The sequence below is a fragment of the Orbicella faveolata genome, unplaced genomic scaffold, assembly GCF_042242905.1.
Source record: "Orbicella faveolata isolate gen_17 unplaced genomic scaffold, um_ofav_v1 contig_26, whole genome shotgun sequence".
In the NCBI taxonomy this organism is placed as follows: Eukaryota; Metazoa; Cnidaria; class Anthozoa; order Scleractinia; family Merulinidae; genus Orbicella; species Orbicella faveolata.
The window spans coordinates 19,707,419-19,724,700 of record NW_028301554.1 but is presented as its reverse complement, the minus strand read 5'-3'; the positions used below and the strand labels follow the sequence as shown (position 1 = coordinate 19,724,700).

Sequence of the window (17,282 nt, the reverse complement as noted above, 5' to 3'; positions counted from 1 at the left end):
AGCTAGGCAAAAACGATCATGTGGGACTCACCCCGCTTCCTGTTCCGTTGGGAATTACACGTTAAAGGTTCTTCATTAGGCAATACAAAGTCTTTTTGTGTATATTTTCAATCTTTTCAAATCTTCGTAGATTTTCAGAATCACAGTTTTTTTGGTCTCGCTAGGGAATAAATGGATCGAAAACCACGATAAATCTTTCTCGAGTCCCTCATGCAAATGAGAAATAAACCAAGGATCTTGTCCCAGGCCTGTCATCTGTTGTCGTAGATTTCTATGCAAAGACTTACATTAGCAGCATTTTCACTGACTTCACTTAGTACACCTCTCCCAGACATGACCGTGAGTTAAATATTTGAGAAGGGCTTCAAATTGCCCAAAATTTTAATGGCAAACTTAAGAGATACCCAATTCCAGGCCAGAATGTTATAGAATCTTATTTCAAAATGAAACTGTTTCAAAATCATACCCTTTGACGCAGCACCTACACTGGTAGATTATATAAGGGCGTTATCTCACTTGGGCCCCTGACTTGGCCTGTGAGTAGCGTCATGTTCTACCGTTACGTTCATCAAGTTCAAGGACTATTGGTAAACATGGTAAACCTTCCCGATAAACATGGTCCCGACGGTCTACAAGTTGCTCAAAATTAGCACACGTACCTAAGGCACCCATTCGTAGGCACAAAAACAAAACGCTATTTTTACGCAAATTTAGCAGGCCTTCATGAAATCCTATACGTTTCTGCTCTGTTTTGCACGTCATCATGTTCTTGAGGAAGTTGCTTGATAAGAGGTCGTGATATACCGTTTCACGTTCTTTCAAGGATTTCCTTTCACGTACGACGCACTAATCACACTTCACCTATAGCCCTGCAGCCAGGAACTTGTAAGAGGATACTATCTCACCGAAACTGAGACTTGGTCGCTTGGTTCAAATGACGAAAAAACACTGCTATATGTCTGACTATAAATAGGCTTTTAGTGAGGCATTCCGGCACTGTTCAGTAAGGACCCTGTTCCATGCACGAACTACTTGAATTATATGAGTAGTAAACACGGATTAGTTTAGAATTAGCTAGCAAAATATCCGGCTTTGAAAGACTTGAAAGATGAGTGGTCTTGGAGCAAATTTCATCTGGTTGACCGAGAAAAAAGAAAAAATGAAAGAAGAGAGAAAATGGAGGGTAGAGAGTGAACGAACGAACGAACGAACGAACGAACGAACGAACGAACGAACGAACGAACGAACGAACGAACGAACGAACGAACGAACGAACGAACGAACGAACTAATACATGAAAGGATAGGTGTCGTACATTGGTGTGATGCCATCATGAAGGGGTACTTGAAGTGATACGTGTACTTCTGTGGGTCAACCTGTCCAGGTTTTTTTTTGTCATTTGTTTTGAATGCTACTTGTGAGGAATCATTCGGCTTTGTCCTTTACGTAGAAGAAAAGAAATCACATCAGGGTAGGGTGATGTATTGTCTTTAAAATTAGTATCACATCAAAAATAGACATATGGACAGAGTTGTTCAAAGGATGCTGATGTTAATAAACTCAATCCGGCAGACGAATCACCATAGCTTAACTGAAGATTTACATGGCAAATAAAGTATGTATGACAAATATTTATAACAGATCCTTATTCCCCAGGGGCCCTATGGATACCAGCCTCGTTGCTGAATGGGCTACCCTGGTTAAATAAAGTTACTTACTCACGCTGCACTTTCGTCTGGGAATGATTTAAACCGTACATATCGTTATCCATGCTTTGAACAGCCAGGGCCAGGTATTTTCAATATAGCCTGTTGAGGTTACAACTTTGAGGGGGGAGGGGGACGTTTCTTTCGGAAGTTAGGGTAAACGAAAATAAAAACCGTGTCTTCAACGAGTTTCAGTTTTTGTACCTTTTCGTGTGTCCTGTTATGCTAACCTGTTCCTCGACTTTATAAAAACTGGTGGCCGACGCGTGGAAGGAGCAAATGATACCAGAAACACAGGCCCAAGAACATAACCAACAAAAAACAGTGCATAATTAATTGCTGTTTTGACATGTGCGCGGCGTCCCGGCCTCTGTTAGTTCTTCTGTTTAGTATCGGTATACAATCGTTGGGTATTCGTGAGTAATCGGGAACATTCGGGCTATCGATTTGTTCTCGGACAACAACAAAGTTTGTAGTGCACACCTCCCGCCTCCAGTGAGCTCTTCGCTCCCTTTTCCTTTCGGCACAAAATGGCATTGAGGAGAAATGCAAGCAAATACGGTGCGTCATCTTCGCACGCGGACGAAGATACTCTGCCGACAGAAACTCAAACCAGTTTCTTCCAAAAAGGACGCGAGTTCGAAAGTCGCTATGTAAATCATCATTACACGGAAGAAGAGAGGGAAAAGCTCGGTACATTCGAGAGTGTGGACTATCTGCCTCCTCACAGTGCTGTTTACAAGGTGCGTCGAGGGTCTCATGATTTTGATGAACTGGAGAACTGCGGGTTACTTGAGTGAGAGAGGGAAGGCAAGGACACTTAATGGTTCTTCCATACATTTTGATTGAAAATCAATTAAGCTTAACTAAACGATTCTTCGCTAATTATCAACAGCTATCCAAATTCGATATCACCAACTTCAAGTTGATAATTAGTTGATAACTTCACTTGCCAACTAATTTTTCACTATGACAGTTTCTTGCACCTTACTTTCCATACATCCCTCGAATCTTATAAGCTACATGTAAGCTTAATAGATTGTACAGACAGTCTACTTGGGTTGTCATGCAACACTTATCCCCACTAAAACCTGCTTAGAGAGGGAAAAGAGAGAAATCTGTGTTGACAAAAGTAGCTTGGAACCAACAAAAATCACTGTCTACTGTTTGATATCGGCTGGCCACTCTGCTGGATTATTCTTCATAATCTTTAGAAGAAAGATGGCAAAGTCAGCCACCTACTCCAGCAAAAATGCCACCTTAGCTTCTTCAAAACTTTGCGACAACTCCGCTGAACTGCCTTCTTTTTCATGGTTTAGCCAATCTCAGAATAAATTTGTATGACGACATAAATCCATGGCCCTGGGACCCACTTACCTGGCCAAATTGGGATACCAGTATCTTAGACCCACTACTTTGAAAATGTTGCTGCTGATGCACCTATCTTGTGTGATAAGCTTGGAAGCATCTGCATGCAGTCTTAAATGGGTTCTTCCATTCGGCTCTAGTGCAATCTTAACAAATTATCGACAAGTCACCTCCTAGTGTGTAACCATCTGGACTGTTCAGGTATGCACTCATAGAATATTGAGGAAGGGTTTGGTTGTTTGGCAGGTGTAATGATCTGAAAATGCTCTTTGCAAAACAAGAAAGTAGAACTGTGTTAGAATTGCAGTAGTGGCAGGAACATGTGGATACAACCTACGCCTTGCAAGAAGTAATAAAACCTTATTTTTTAATATTGTAGTTACTGTAAGTATTTTAACTTTTGTTTATTTACCTACAAATTCTAGAACTGGCTCAAGCAGCAGCCATCACGACTGGATTGGGATCGATGGGTAATGATGGGCATGATAGGATTCTCTGTTGGATTCATTGGCTTCCTTATGCATCAACTTATTGATGTTATAGCAGAGTATGTAACTACACTCAAATTTGATTGATTTTTGCTAGCAATCTCTCTTTTTTCACAAAGACCCTCTAACCAAGTCAGCTTCATGCCAAGTCATCATCATGGTAATGCAGACACACACCCATGATGGGAATCTCACTAGTAAATAGTTAGACGTCTGGCAGCCAGTTTTTTTCTCCAAGGGTCACTTAGATGAGTGCATAACCATTGCAAATGCAAAAGGGTGGTATGGCCAAATGGGGAATGAGGTGAGACATGCCCATGTCTCGTTCCATCCATTCTTCTTTAAGCTTAAGTGTCTTGCCTCATAAACCCTGCTGAATTTTGAGGTAAAAATAGACTGCCAGCAGTCCACTTGCCAGTGTGCTACACCAGTACTTTACTGACAATGATATCACAGTGATATAAATGTACAGTGGCATCCTGATTTCTCAAAGTCTCCTTTTGTTGAACGTTCCAGTAACTTGAACCAAAAGTTGTTTCTCTCCCTTCGCTTGATTTTTTAAACCAATTTCTGTTTCCTTGAACAGAAGGCTTAAAAAATTAGGATTCTGCTGTATGTAACATTTCATAGAGTTAATTAAGAATATAATCAAAACTATAACAAAATTCTCAAACGTGATTGGCTATCAGCAGCCAGATTTGAGCATTAATTGGACAGTGTACGCGTCATGCTTGCAATTGGACAGTACGCGTCAATTTGCGTGCGCTGTTGCGGTGCACTTTGTTGAGTAAACTGCTGTGTTTTTCAGCATTCATAACGATGTTTAATCGTTCAGCGCTCAATCGATGGTTTGTTCATTTCTCAAATTTTGTCATAGTTTTGATTAATCGGTTACAGGGCTTCGCGTCGTCCCATTCAGTTTGTAATCATACTCACGATTAACAAATCAGACTCCCACTTCGTGGTCGTCCGATTTTGTTAATCACTTGTATGATTACAGACCAAATTGGACTCCACTCAGTCCTATTACCATTATAAATAATTTATTATCTCTAATAGAATTTTTTTGATAAACACTTAATTTGCAGGGTGAAGTGGGATAAGGCTTCTGAGTTTATTGAGGTACATCTGCATAAAATGATCATTTAAGTGTTGTTTGGGATTTTGTCAAAACCTTTTGCAATTGCAGGCAGGCTACACCTTAGAATTGTTTGGAGTGTTTTTTTGGAAAATAAAACTCTACTATGCCTGCCCATATGTAGCAATATTTAATCCTTGTTGACGTTTAGTTTTTTTTAAACTCATTTGCATTTAAATTTAATGTAATAATTATAATTTATTTAAATCCAAAACAAAGTCCTGTTTAAACTTAGTAAAAATACATAAGTTCACATAGAATTTTGAAAGTTTAAATTTAAATGAATAAAAAGGATTAAATCAAACTTAAGCAGTTTAAAGAAATATTGCAAATTATAAGGTTTAAAGGCATTTTAAAAGTTTAAAATTAAAGATAAAAAGATTATTAATAAAAATTGTGCGAAAAGTTTAAACAATAATATAAACTAGTATTGAATCAATTTCACTAAAAACTATAAATTAAATTTAAAAAAAATCAAATCAGATATTTAATTTAAATGGGAATTTGTTTTGAGTTTAAATAAAATTTGGACATGAAGTTTAAATTTAAGAGCAAATCAGTTGAAATCAACAAGGATTAAATATTGCTACAATCATATAGGCAGGCATACTGAACTGTTACTATATAAGAAATGTATGATAGCAAGTTATTTAATTTATTGTGGGTAGACATAGGTAAAATAATATATTTCTGTTTTTTTGTCTTGTAGGATCGGGACTATGGTTTGGCTTGGGTCTGGGTTATTGGATACAGTGTTTTATTTGTCATAGCCAGTTCTGTTCCAATTGTGGTCAGTAATGTTGATGTCTTTATAAATCCCATTTCAGTAAAAAACTTGTTAAGTTAAGGTATATCTGATTAAAAATGGAAGAGCAACCAGGATTTACAAATCATCTGGAATGAAAAGAATATTCTGTGGTCAAGAATTTGAAAACGTAAGCATTTGGCTTCCAGCCTTGAGCATTTAAAAACTAAGATGCCAAAATACAGGATGAGAGATATGAGAAAAAATATAAAAACATATTTTAAAATAAGGAACAAATGTTAGTACTAGTTCAAAAGAATAGTCTAAGGCTATTGTTTTGGCTATGGCTTGGAATTATTGTCTGCCTTGTAAGAGGTACATTGAGAACAATAGCAAAGAAGACAATAACTCAAAGCTGAAACCAAAACAATAACCTGTTCTTTTAAATTAGAACATAACATTTTGTTCCTTTACCTATTTTATGTTTTTGGACACTTTCTTTCAGATATCTCTTTTGCATATATCTTTCTTCTCATGCTTTTACATTTTAGTTTAAAAAGGCCTTTTTAAGGGCACTCATTACATGTACATGATCAAAATTTCAAAAATTTGATTTGGGCATTAAAGGACTAATGATGCAAGTTGCCTTTAAATATTAAGTAAAAGTTTAGTTAAGCATGACTTGTTTTTCCTGACAGTACTATCGGCCTTCAGCTGGAGGTTCTGGTATTCCTGAACTAATTGGTTTTTTGAATGGAACTGTGGTGCGGCATATATTTAATTTCAAGACTATGTTAGTCAAGTTCTTTTCCTGTGTATGTGCAGTTGGTGCGGGACTTCCTATTGGTCCAGAAGGTCCCATGATTCATCTTGGGTATGTTGCTTATATGTTGTTAATTTTAAGTAATATCTCAAACATGAAAGACGTTGTTTGACCACATTTCCAAACACCAGGAAGAGAGTTGAAAATGTGTTGCAAAGTGGTGTATTATTAATGAGCTATGAGGTGTTTGGAAATGTGGTCAAACACTGTCTTGAGTGTTTTATATATCTTCTCAATGGAAACTAACCACCTATTAGAAAATGGAGAAATAGAATCGCAAAAATCCATGCAAATTAAGATCAGAATTCCAAACACTGTCACAGTCATGATCTCTTGTGTTTAAACGTGATGAATTATTAATGAGTTTGAGAATAATACAGGGTTCGTACGGGTCCTGGAAACCCTGGAAAGTCCTGGAATTTTATTGTGGCATTTTCTAGGACTGGAAAGTCCTGGAAAAGGGCTCCTGGTCCTGGAAAGTTCTGGAAATCTGTTAAACTCAAGTACAAAAATATGAAATGTATGGCGGACAGTAAGGAGAATTAACATTAAGATCTTGGGAGTGAAAGGGTTAATGTGAATTTTAGAGTCCTGGAAAAATCAATCTGAGTCCTGGAAAAGTCCTGGAAAAGTCTGGAAATTTGTTTCTGAAAAAGGGTACGAACCCTGTAATAATAGAAACATTATTAATAGTAATTATTAATTATTGGTATGCTCAAAAAGTACATTGCACTTTTCAAACATAAATTCAACTTTTATCTGAAAGTAATGAAAAGCATGATCATTTGTTTGTTGCAGGAGCTTAGTTGGTGCAGGCCTCAGTCAGTTTAAATCACAGACTCTTAATTTCAAACTGCCATTCTTTGAGAGGTTCCGTAACACAGAAGACAGGTGAGTTTGCACAACTATAAGAAATATATTTTGTTGAAGTTTCTGGTGTGCTGGAGAATAAAAAATAGTATTACCCACAAAACCCGTCTGATAAGAATTATCATTCAAATCATATACAGTTGAACCTCCACTTGTCTAATGGTCACTTCTCCACAGTGGCCACTTTTTCTGGTCCTGGCAGACAGTTCATACATTCACTCTTATTTTAACCTCTCTACAACGGAAATGGCAACTAAAACTTGTCTCAACTGTCAAAATAACCTCTAGACTATGGCCAGTTAATCAATGACTGATAAACGATGTATAGAAAACTTCATTTGCATTGTAAAGGCCACTAAACTTTATCTGTACTGTACGTTGTTGGCCTCTGTTTCTGTAATGAAGTTTCTGTAATGAAGTTTCTGATTTCTTGATACATTTTGATACATATATGCTAAAATAAGCATTTTTCGAAAAACAATGTTGCACCCCCAAACAAACAGGTGTCATGTTACACCCCTACCTCCCCATAACGGCCACCTCTTTACAACAACCACTTTCCTCTATCCCTAAGGTGGTCTTTGTGGAGAAGTTCAACTGTGTTATCATATAAATTAAGTGCTCCATTTGTCAAACAGACGTAACTTCATTTCTGCTGGTGCTGCAGCAGGCGTGGCTTCAGCTTTTGGAGCACCAGTGGGTGGACTGTTGTTCTCTATGGAAGAGGTGTCATCATTTTGGAACATGAAATTATCATGGCAAACATTCTTTGCTTGCATGGTATCAACATTTACTACAGTAAGTTATTTATTATTGAAGTACAGTGTAACTACCACATTGCAGTTGGTGCAGGGACCAAAGTTTAGTTATTGCTAAGTTTAGTCTATGTTGCATATTTATCCAGATTGTATGAAAATTATGAGTACTGGCAATTTTCTTTTATTAACTTATGGTCCTGAGGTCAGTAAAATGAAACATAATAATTTCTATATTATATTATTTTGTTCCTGTCCAGTCTTTGCTTATAAATATATCTCACCTTAGCAAATGGCTAACAGTCAATGGTGAAAAATTTAGTTTTTCTGTAGAGAGAAACTGTGATTGATTCACATTCATTTGCAGGACTTGTTTAATTCAGCTTTTGAAGGGTTCAAGTATCAAGGAGATTTTGGCATGTTTAAAGCTGAAAAGAACATTTTGTTTCAAGTAAGTGCTTACTAAAGAAAGGTATGTTGGATCATAGTAAATTTTTACAGCTGGCACTTAAACTATTAACAGAATAATTTTCTTCGTTCTCTTCACTGCCAGTCTTTCTAAATCTGTAAATTTTTGTCTGATCTTGGGGGTTGTAACTCAAAATAAGTACTATTAAGTCTATTGATGACACCTATAGTACAAAAAATTCTACCATAATGCCTAAAATAGTGTTTCTGGGGTTCTGAAAATTTGAACTTTCCCTGAGGAGCATGCCCCCAGACTCCACAACCCAGCCAACTATTTGGTTGTATAACCCCAGTGGGCATATTGTTACATGTAGTTTAGCTGGACAAGTTTAATGTTAATTATTCGATCGTTTTCAAGGGGGACATCTCAAAAATTTAGGATTACAATTGAGGCACCAGGGTAGATATTTGTTATAAAGGGGGGTCATTATAATTATACTACAGTGACTCTCTACCAGTTCCCACCAGCCCCTCTTCCTCCCTCCCACCTCCCCAAAATGAACAGTACCTGATTTCAAATGTTTAATTCCAGATTAGTCATGGTATTGGTTTAAACCTTCTGGCATTTATACCAACTGTTATTCTTGGAGTAATTGGTGGCTTGTTAGGTGCTATGTTCACCTTTCTTAATTTAAAGGTACAGTATTTGTTATGTTCATCATTCAGGGGGATTTCTTTGTTCTGAGTATCCTGAAAATGTCCCTTGCTAACTATGAGAATGCAAGACAGTGGCTGAATGTTTGGGGGTGAAACTAACTAAGAATGACAATTATATTAAATGAACTAAAATCAAAGAGAATTATCAAGTTTCTCTTGTTGTTTCAGTATGGAGTAGCTGCTCAACAGGATTGGCTGAGAAAACAATATAACAGGCAACATAAACAATGTACCTAGTCCTTAAAACAATAAAGAGTTGCATGAAACAACTAGGGAGCAAATGAAATTACAGTTCTAAAGAGGTGCATGGCAATTGGTTGCTGTAGTCAGGAGGTGACGCTAAAATGTGTACAGCACACTTGTCATACATGTAAATCTAAACCCAAGAAATTTCAGCTAAAACTAATAACTTTAAATAAGCTTTCATCAGGCTAAAAGAGAGATGATTATGTTGCTACCTTTGACCATAAACATAATAATATTATGTAGATACTCTGTATATTCTGTTTAGTCATGTCCATAATCCTTGTGTTACAATTTGAAATCATGGGTAACTCTACTATATGATCAGCTTTTCTTTTTGTCGAAATTTAAAACTTACATATGTAGTTTCCTGGTCAGCAAAGGACACCTTTGAACAACCTCTTCTATTTTGCTTTACAGTTGCCTATAGTAGCCAAATGAAGTCCACCTTGCACTTCTCTTCATTACACCATGGCCCTGATTCTGCAACGGAGGATCTCTATACTTGAACCCTCAGTTGTAGTCCCTTTTAGCAGCTTTAAATGTATTGTCTCTCATATTTCCATGTAGATTGCAAGATTTCGAAGATCCCAAGTTGCCAAGATTAAGTCCAAACAGTGGAAGAACATTGCTAAGCTATCTGAACCAATTCTAATCATGGTATGTTTTAAAAATGTCTAGCTCTATGCCTGCATTGCTGGCCTTTACATAATTTAAAGGGTCAGACAGCTTCATAATTTGGCAAATGCAAAAGACTGTCAAATTAAAAATTGAAAACTTAATTTGATCTGCTTGCATAAATAGTGGGTCATAAAATGTAGAATCCTGTGGTGTGCCATGCAGTTGGAACATACAAACAGAATTCTAATGCAACATATCACCTCTATCACAATGCTATGATGGCTGACTACAAAATTTCCAAAGAAAACTTCCCACAAGAGACATCAGCTCACTTTTGATTCTTTGGTAAATAATGGTATAAGTTCATTATATAGGCTGCACATGCACCAAGCAGTAAAACCATCCCTTTAAATGGTGCAAGAGCACCATATACCCACAATGTGTCCATGGCCAGGTTGTTCAAAACTCGATTAAGCTAACCTAGGATTAACGAGAATTTTAATTTCAGTTTTGTGACGTTTCGGTGAGGTTTTCTGTTTATATTGTTTGTCCTTCAGTTTTGAGCTTGAGCAATCTCTAACTACATGAAACATTAGCAGTAAAAACCATTGCTATAAAGAAAAATGAATTCTTCGGTTAACTTTTGATTCTGGGATAGCATTAACCGGCTTTTGAACAACCCAGCCCAGGCGGTTAGATACACTTAAGCATCATTAAATATTATTGACATGAAATTGATGACTAAGAATTGTATATTGCCACCTTCACTGACTACTCCTCCATGATCATTTCAGTTGTCGTAACAATTCACCAGTATACCCTGATTTATTATATGGCTGAACTGGTCTGCAATGAAAAGGAGAATTATGATTGGTTCCCTTAGCGGTCTGAATTTTGCAGTATAGACTGCTTAAGTGGACAACACGCAAATTAATTTTGGTGAATTGCTTTTTCAATTCATTGTACAAAATAAAAGTTTTTTGTTAGGTAGAAATCTATTTACCTTCATGTCTGGAAGACAATTTTAGTTCAAATCTGTTCACGCAAACAAGTAACACAAGAAATGTAAATAAATGCTTACCTTTTTAGGAATGGATCGCTGAGACATTAGTTTATCAGCAGGTTGAAAAGAGCCATGATGATAAATACTTTATTGAACTAGCTTGTTCAGTCTGTATTTGTTTTCTGTTTTTGCAAGTTTTTAGACCTCCCCTGCAGCTTAATCAATAAACCTGCAAAAAGAAACTCAACCAATCTCCAATACGCACCTCACGCTAGTTCGCTAACATCTATGTATACTCCTGTAATCTACCTATCCAGATTCTACATTGTAATTCACTAAACCACAAGTCCGTTATTAAGGAACATTGCCCATGCCATGTTAATTTGAAGTTTACTGAAAATGGTTGTTAATTGTTATGTTACAGATTATTACAGGTACAGCATCTGTATTTCTACCTGCAGCATTTCCATGTACCTTATTTCAGTGTTCCGTTACAGCGGGGGGAAACAGGTAATGCATGCACATGCATTAGTACCATTTAATATTGCAGGGATACTTTGCATGTTTCATGGTGACTGCCAGCAATAAATAAAATGTCTGTTGATATGCACCTGTAACAAGTCCAATCACGTTCTAATTCAAAGTCAAAATAACTTTGGAACAGAAAGAAAATATGTCTTTGCTAAGAATATTAACCTCTAACTAACTGAGTGTGAGGGCCGTACTGGGGTATACTGGCCCAAGGATGTGGCAGTACGGACTGCACTGAACTTGGTGGCCGAGGGCCAATATTCCTCAGTATGGCTCAAGCAAGCTAGGTTAGTAAGTAGTATATTATATTTGCATAAAATAAAATAAAAAAGACATAGTTTATGGCCATTTCCATGGAAACGGTCTGAAGACTCGACCAAGAAAGAACCAATCAGAATGCTCAGATTTATCTCAAGACCATCTTGCCATGTAATAAAATAATTTATTTGCCTTTAGAACTAGAGAAATAGAAAAAGTAATTTCATTTAACAGTTGTAATTAAGGTGAAATTTCTACATAGCCCACAAAGCCACATGATGCCCAACCATTGTTTTGAATTTAGTGAGAAATCCTTTCTGTGAAAATGACTTCAGGAGCATTAAAGGTAGGTAAAGGTAGGTAAAGGTAGGTAATACTTTATTTATGCAGGGTGGCCCATTCAGCACAGTGGCTGTTCCAAAGTCATTCAGCACATGTTGTTGTGGAAAAGCCCAATTTCTTCCCACAAGTAATAGAATGTTATGAAACTGTTATGAAGCTTTGAACAGCTTTTCAGTTTTAAACAACTTGGTTACTGCCTACAATATATTGTTAACCATGACATCCTTTTGATTCCTAGTGACAAGTGTTTGACAGCCAGCCAGCATCCCTTGCACACCGAAAGAGATGTGAGAAACTACACTTGCCCTGGAGACACAACAATCATCAATGGAACTGTGTTTACAAATGCTTCCTTTAATGAAGGTGAACAATGTTCTAAGAGATGCAGATGTCTATTTTTGAAGCAGTTGCAGAACTTTGTACATAATTGTAAATGTCTTGCCTGTCTGTAGAAGTCCCTGAAATATTTAATGCAATGTTGAAATATCTAAAGCAACATTTATTTTCATTTTAGTGGCCACTCTTCTATTTATCACAGGAGAGAAAGCTATTCATCACTTGTTCTCTAGAGATACACCTTATCAACTGGGATATGCGTATGTATCACAAATAAATTTGAATGAAATTGTTCTCTTAACCTTTTTTCTCTTTAGTTTAACCCCAAGGAATTATTCTGTATTGGACACTAAATTGTTGAACCATTTAACTCCAGTCACATGCTATTCCCTAAATGCTGTACCATATGATATTTGCTCAGCTGACCCCTTCCTTTGTTTAAGTGTCCTTCGTTGAGAAAGTGCTAAAGTGCCTCCTCAATTTAAAATACCATATTTATTCAATTAAGCCCACAACCCCAAATAAGCACCCACCCTGTAGGCTAGCCTGCGTAGCAAGCGTTTCCGTGGGGCTTGGTAGCAAAGAAAGACCGAGGAACGGGATTTTCGGTGTTTTGTCTGCGCGGAAAATGGGGCGAGAACCAAAAAAAAGAAGGAGGGGGGTGGGAGAGGGGAAGGAAGGAAACGCTTGCAGACAAACCCCTGGATTTTGAAAACCTCCGTTCGCCAGCGAACGGAGCTCGTGATTGGCTGGGCTAGTCCAATATTATTGACATGTGTTGATCAAAGGTATTTTAATACCTTTGTGTGCCAGACAAAAGGGGAAGACGCGTTCGAAGCTTGGTTACAAAACGCTTTAACTTTTCTCGCTGAACGAGGATTTAGTCGTCGGCTTCAACAGTACGGTAGAAATCCTGTAATGCAATGCCTACACTTTGGTTTTTCGAAGCCTGCACATTATTGCAGAAGCAAGCGCGACACAATTTGCAGCTGTTCCTTTAATTTTAACATCACTTTCTTGAATGCTACATGCGCCAAGGACAAGATAATAAACCACGGGGACAGAAAATTAGCACTATTGCGTGGGAAAACTTAGTGATTTCGTCTGGCTTGTTACAAGGCAACATGTTGTCGTAGGTACTGCGACATTTCATTAGAAGCATTTTTGTTGACAGCATTTAGAACCTCTGGGTACAATCCTGAATGATTTGTTATAGTGTTAGCTGCGGCATGCCAGTTTTTGTCACATATTTGCCTTACCAAAAATTTAGTCGTCTCGTCGCGGGGAATTCTTACGAGGACATTTTATAAACAACTTTGACTTGGAGGTCGCCTAAGGGAAGATTATCTTTATTCAGATACTGGTCAAGATTATCGTTATTTCTCCTCTCAGATGTTTGAAGCCTCTCCTGCCCAAATTCCAAAGTTTGCCGAGAAGACTTTCCGTTGTTTGTTTTTGTTGCAGCGATAACAATCGAACCGATTTGCGGATCTGGCGTTTCCAGCAAACGCTTCTTTACTGGAATTGCCTTTGTGAGAGTTGACTTGCTAATTTTACTTTGTATTGATTCCTGGACGAATGAATACAGTGATCCAAGATTTCGAATCATGCGAGCACAAGGATTACTAACGTGACTGGAATACTTCTCACAGTTTAACTTTCAGGCAGATTTGTGCTAAAACGTCACCCTTGCAGTCTTTCCTTTTAGACAGATTGAGTAGCTTGATTAAAAATTACCAAATTTAATTCATCGAGATTTCTCCGTTGCCACCGTGCGCTCGTTGTTTCAGACATATTTTGACAAGTAAAGTTTATTTTGGTTCAAAGTTCACTTCCGCTACAGAAGGCCGAAGATTTTATTGGTTAATTTATGACAGCCGATGACAGCACGAAATCTCAGTGTGCGCGCTCAGGCATGAAAGGCCAAGTGGGCGGTTTTCAAAATCCAGGGGTTTGTCTGCAAGCGTTTCCTTCCTTCCTTCCCCTCCCCCTCCCCCCTCTTTTACTCGCTCTATTTTTCGCGCTGTAATATTCTTTGCTCCCGAACACCACAGAAACGCTTGTTACGCAGGCTACCTGTAGGCAGGAAAATTTATTAAGTGCCCGGCCTTGAAAAGAACCTACCTCCACCTCCTCCCCCCCCCCCCCCCCAACACAAAAAAAGTCCATCAGAGAGTTCGCTAATTGACCTTAGTGACAATGAGACTGAAATCGACTTAGAAGTATTACTAAGAGACCTACCCTAAGACCAAGATTTCTTAGTATTTTAAAGAAACTTTTAATGAAGAGTTAAAATTCTGCTTTGGTATATGTACAGGTTCACATTTTATTTTTTATTGTTTTGTGGCAAAATAAACTTACTACTTTCTGAAAATGGTGAAAATTTGATAAGTGCCCATCTTGAATAAGCGCCCAGTCTTGAATAAATACAGTATTAAAAGAGTATAATTATGTGCAAACTAAGAGAAGATCTCATTACTCCATCCTTTAACCAAATAAAGTTGACTCCCATGCTGCCCATAACTGGCCGTGATGAGCCTTGACCTTTGTTCCACTTCTGACATCATCATGTTTGACCAAAATTGGCATCATCTATGCTCAACTTCTGCAGGAGGAAAAGATCGTTCCAATGATACCCAAATCAGAGTGATCGGCTATATAGAGCCTGAAATTTGCACGAAAATGCTCAAAAAGTTGGGTGAAAAACTTAGAGCAAAATTTCACATGACTACACATGGCTGCCCCATGGTAAAAATTGCCTGTCTTGATGATGCTTTCTCAGAATTGTTTGAACTGGAAGTCAGCTGAAGGTCAATCACTGCAGCAAAAAGAAAAGAAAAGGAGAAAAATGAAAGGCGAAAAAAAATTAGAAGAATCGAAAAGCCTTAAGACATAGGTCATTTTCTATCTCAGAATTTTGATTTCTAGGCATGCCTGAGCAAAAATGTCGTAAAACGCGATGCTAGTGGAAAGAAAGGCATGCTGTCATGTTGCAAATGCCTTTTTGGGTAGAATGGAGCTAATCTGGCTCATATCCAGCCTGAAAATCTCCAAAATGTCCAAAAAATGCATTTTTGGCAAAAAGCTCTGGGAGTAAATGGGTTAATAATTTAGGTACACAAATATATGATTTTCTTTCCTTTTCTCAGGTCTCTGTGTTCAGTATTAGTGATATACTTCCTCCTTGCTTGTTGGTCAGCTGGAAGTGCTATTTCTAGTGGTTTGGTTGTTCCTATGTTGTGAGTATAATTATATTTTATTTTTTAAATAGACATATGGGTGCATTTGTGTGGAGCTGGTATTTGTCAGACATTTTTGGAGAAGGAGTAATTGCCACTTTTGTATATCTTTGTTCCCAACTGAATGAATGACCTTTATTAACCACAGAATTCAAACAGTTAAACACTGATCTATACCACATTCACACCAACATGTTACATGTAAACACGTTTAAAAGTGGTTAACTAAACAAGGTTAAAAATTATTTTCTCATACCATGAATGCATAACCCATACTTAACCAGGTAAAACCCTGTTTGATTAAAATATGTTAGCAAAGTGATTTGAACTTTGTCCTCACAAAATGACTGCAAAGCGTAATTGACAAATTGTAAAAACCTAAACTTGGATTAGTTAAACTAGTTTAGTTGGTGTGAATGGGGCATTACATTGAAGCAGATTAAGAGGTCGTGGTTTTCGTTAAACATTTAAATATAGTTTGAGCTCTAGTACGGTGCCCACTGTTGTCTATTAATTAACCTTTGAGCTTGAGATTGGAAGGTTCAGGTTTGAGTCCAGACACTCTACGATTATGATTGCATGTGTTGCTTAGCAGTGATTGTTGCTTAGCGACTTATCTAAGGAAAATCAGGGCTTGGTCAGTTGGAGAGTGTAGTCAAAAATAATATTTCGTTCAGCGTAGGAGCAATCAACTGCTCACAGGGTACTTTATTGCTACAATCTATGCACCACATTAAGTTTTGTTTGATTTGGCATCTTACAGAAACCTATCCTTTTCAGATTTATTGGTGGAACGTATGGCCGTATCATTGGACGAGCCATGGTAGATTTATTTGGTGTTCACTCCTCAGGTTTGTACTCTGAGAGCTTTTGTTTGAAGCTAATTAGAAAACTGTGCTTGAGCTTTTGACACCCACCTCTCTGTTCTTAGCAATTAGACTGATTACACAGTAATTATTATAAAAATACTAACAAAGGAAACAAACAGTTATAATGCTCGGAGGGGAACTCCCCTATAAAAAGGATCTAGGGTGATGGGAAAGTTCCCAGGGGACTCCCATATCAAAATGACGGGGGTGCTCGTCGGAAAATTTGAAAAGAACGCCTAGGAACGCCTGTTTTGTGGGCTGGTTTGAAATTCTTTTCACCCCTAAGAGGTACCAATTCTAAAACAACACATTATCTCCAGCCATATTTTTTTCTGCTCAATACCCTAAAAGGTACTGCAAAAGCTCCTGCTGTGGACCTTTTGATGCTGAATACCCTAAGAGGCACCAAAAATGCTTTTTAACCCCTAAAAACTGACTTTTACCCAACGTGAGCATGTCACATCACTAATTGCCTTCAAATAAGAGCAAAAGTCAAAATATTAGACAGTTTGCTTAGATAAGAAAAAAAAAAGCCAGGCAATGATATGAGCTGATTGATAGCAAAAGATGAGAGAAGCTCAGCTTAGTTCCCTCATGTTATGAATCAAGAGTCTTTAACCATTTCATTTCAGGTTACTGGGCGTGGATGGACCCAGGAGCTTTTGCTCTCATAGGGGCAGCATCATTCTTTGGTGGTGTATCAAGGCTAACTATGTCATTAACGGTGATTATGGTGAGTAAAACCATTGCTCAGGAGGAATGTACAGTTTGTGTCTAACAAAGGTTTAGTCTAGGGAGGATTATAGTTTAGTTGGTGCTAGG

The 17,282-nt window shown here is 37.6% G+C and overlaps 1 protein-coding gene across 2 annotated transcripts in view; it reads left to right on the top strand.

Annotated features, from left to right (window-relative positions):
- The window catches only part of LOC110066650 (chloride channel protein D-like), a 44,340-nt gene that overhangs the window by 14,152 nt on the left and 12,906 nt on the right, over positions 1 to 17,282 (top strand). Inside the window, exons 1-16 of one of the 2 annotated variants that reach the window (XM_020773878.2) lie at positions 2,108 to 2,449; positions 3,500 to 3,621; positions 4,651 to 4,684; positions 5,410 to 5,490; positions 6,144 to 6,319; positions 7,067 to 7,159; positions 7,777 to 7,936; positions 8,261 to 8,344; positions 8,894 to 8,998; positions 9,832 to 9,921; positions 11,310 to 11,395; positions 12,255 to 12,379; positions 12,531 to 12,612; positions 15,502 to 15,591; positions 16,372 to 16,442; positions 17,093 to 17,193. In XM_020773878.2, the coding sequence (XP_020629537.1) occupies positions 2,237 to 2,449; positions 3,500 to 3,621; positions 4,651 to 4,684; positions 5,410 to 5,490; positions 6,144 to 6,319; positions 7,067 to 7,159; positions 7,777 to 7,936; positions 8,261 to 8,344; positions 8,894 to 8,998; positions 9,832 to 9,921; positions 11,310 to 11,395; positions 12,255 to 12,379; positions 12,531 to 12,612; positions 15,502 to 15,591; positions 16,372 to 16,442; positions 17,093 to 17,193 (1,713 nt within the window). In that variant the 5' untranslated portion in view covers positions 2,108 to 2,236. Of the gene's footprint in view, positions 1 to 2,107; positions 2,450 to 3,499; positions 3,622 to 4,650; positions 4,685 to 5,409; positions 5,491 to 6,143; positions 6,320 to 7,066; positions 7,160 to 7,776; positions 7,937 to 8,260; positions 8,345 to 8,893; positions 8,999 to 9,831; positions 9,922 to 11,309; positions 11,396 to 12,254; positions 12,380 to 12,530; positions 12,613 to 15,501; positions 15,592 to 16,371; positions 16,443 to 17,092; positions 17,194 to 17,282 lie in introns of those variants that run through there. The other variant, XM_089296069.1, reaches the window with a different exon arrangement.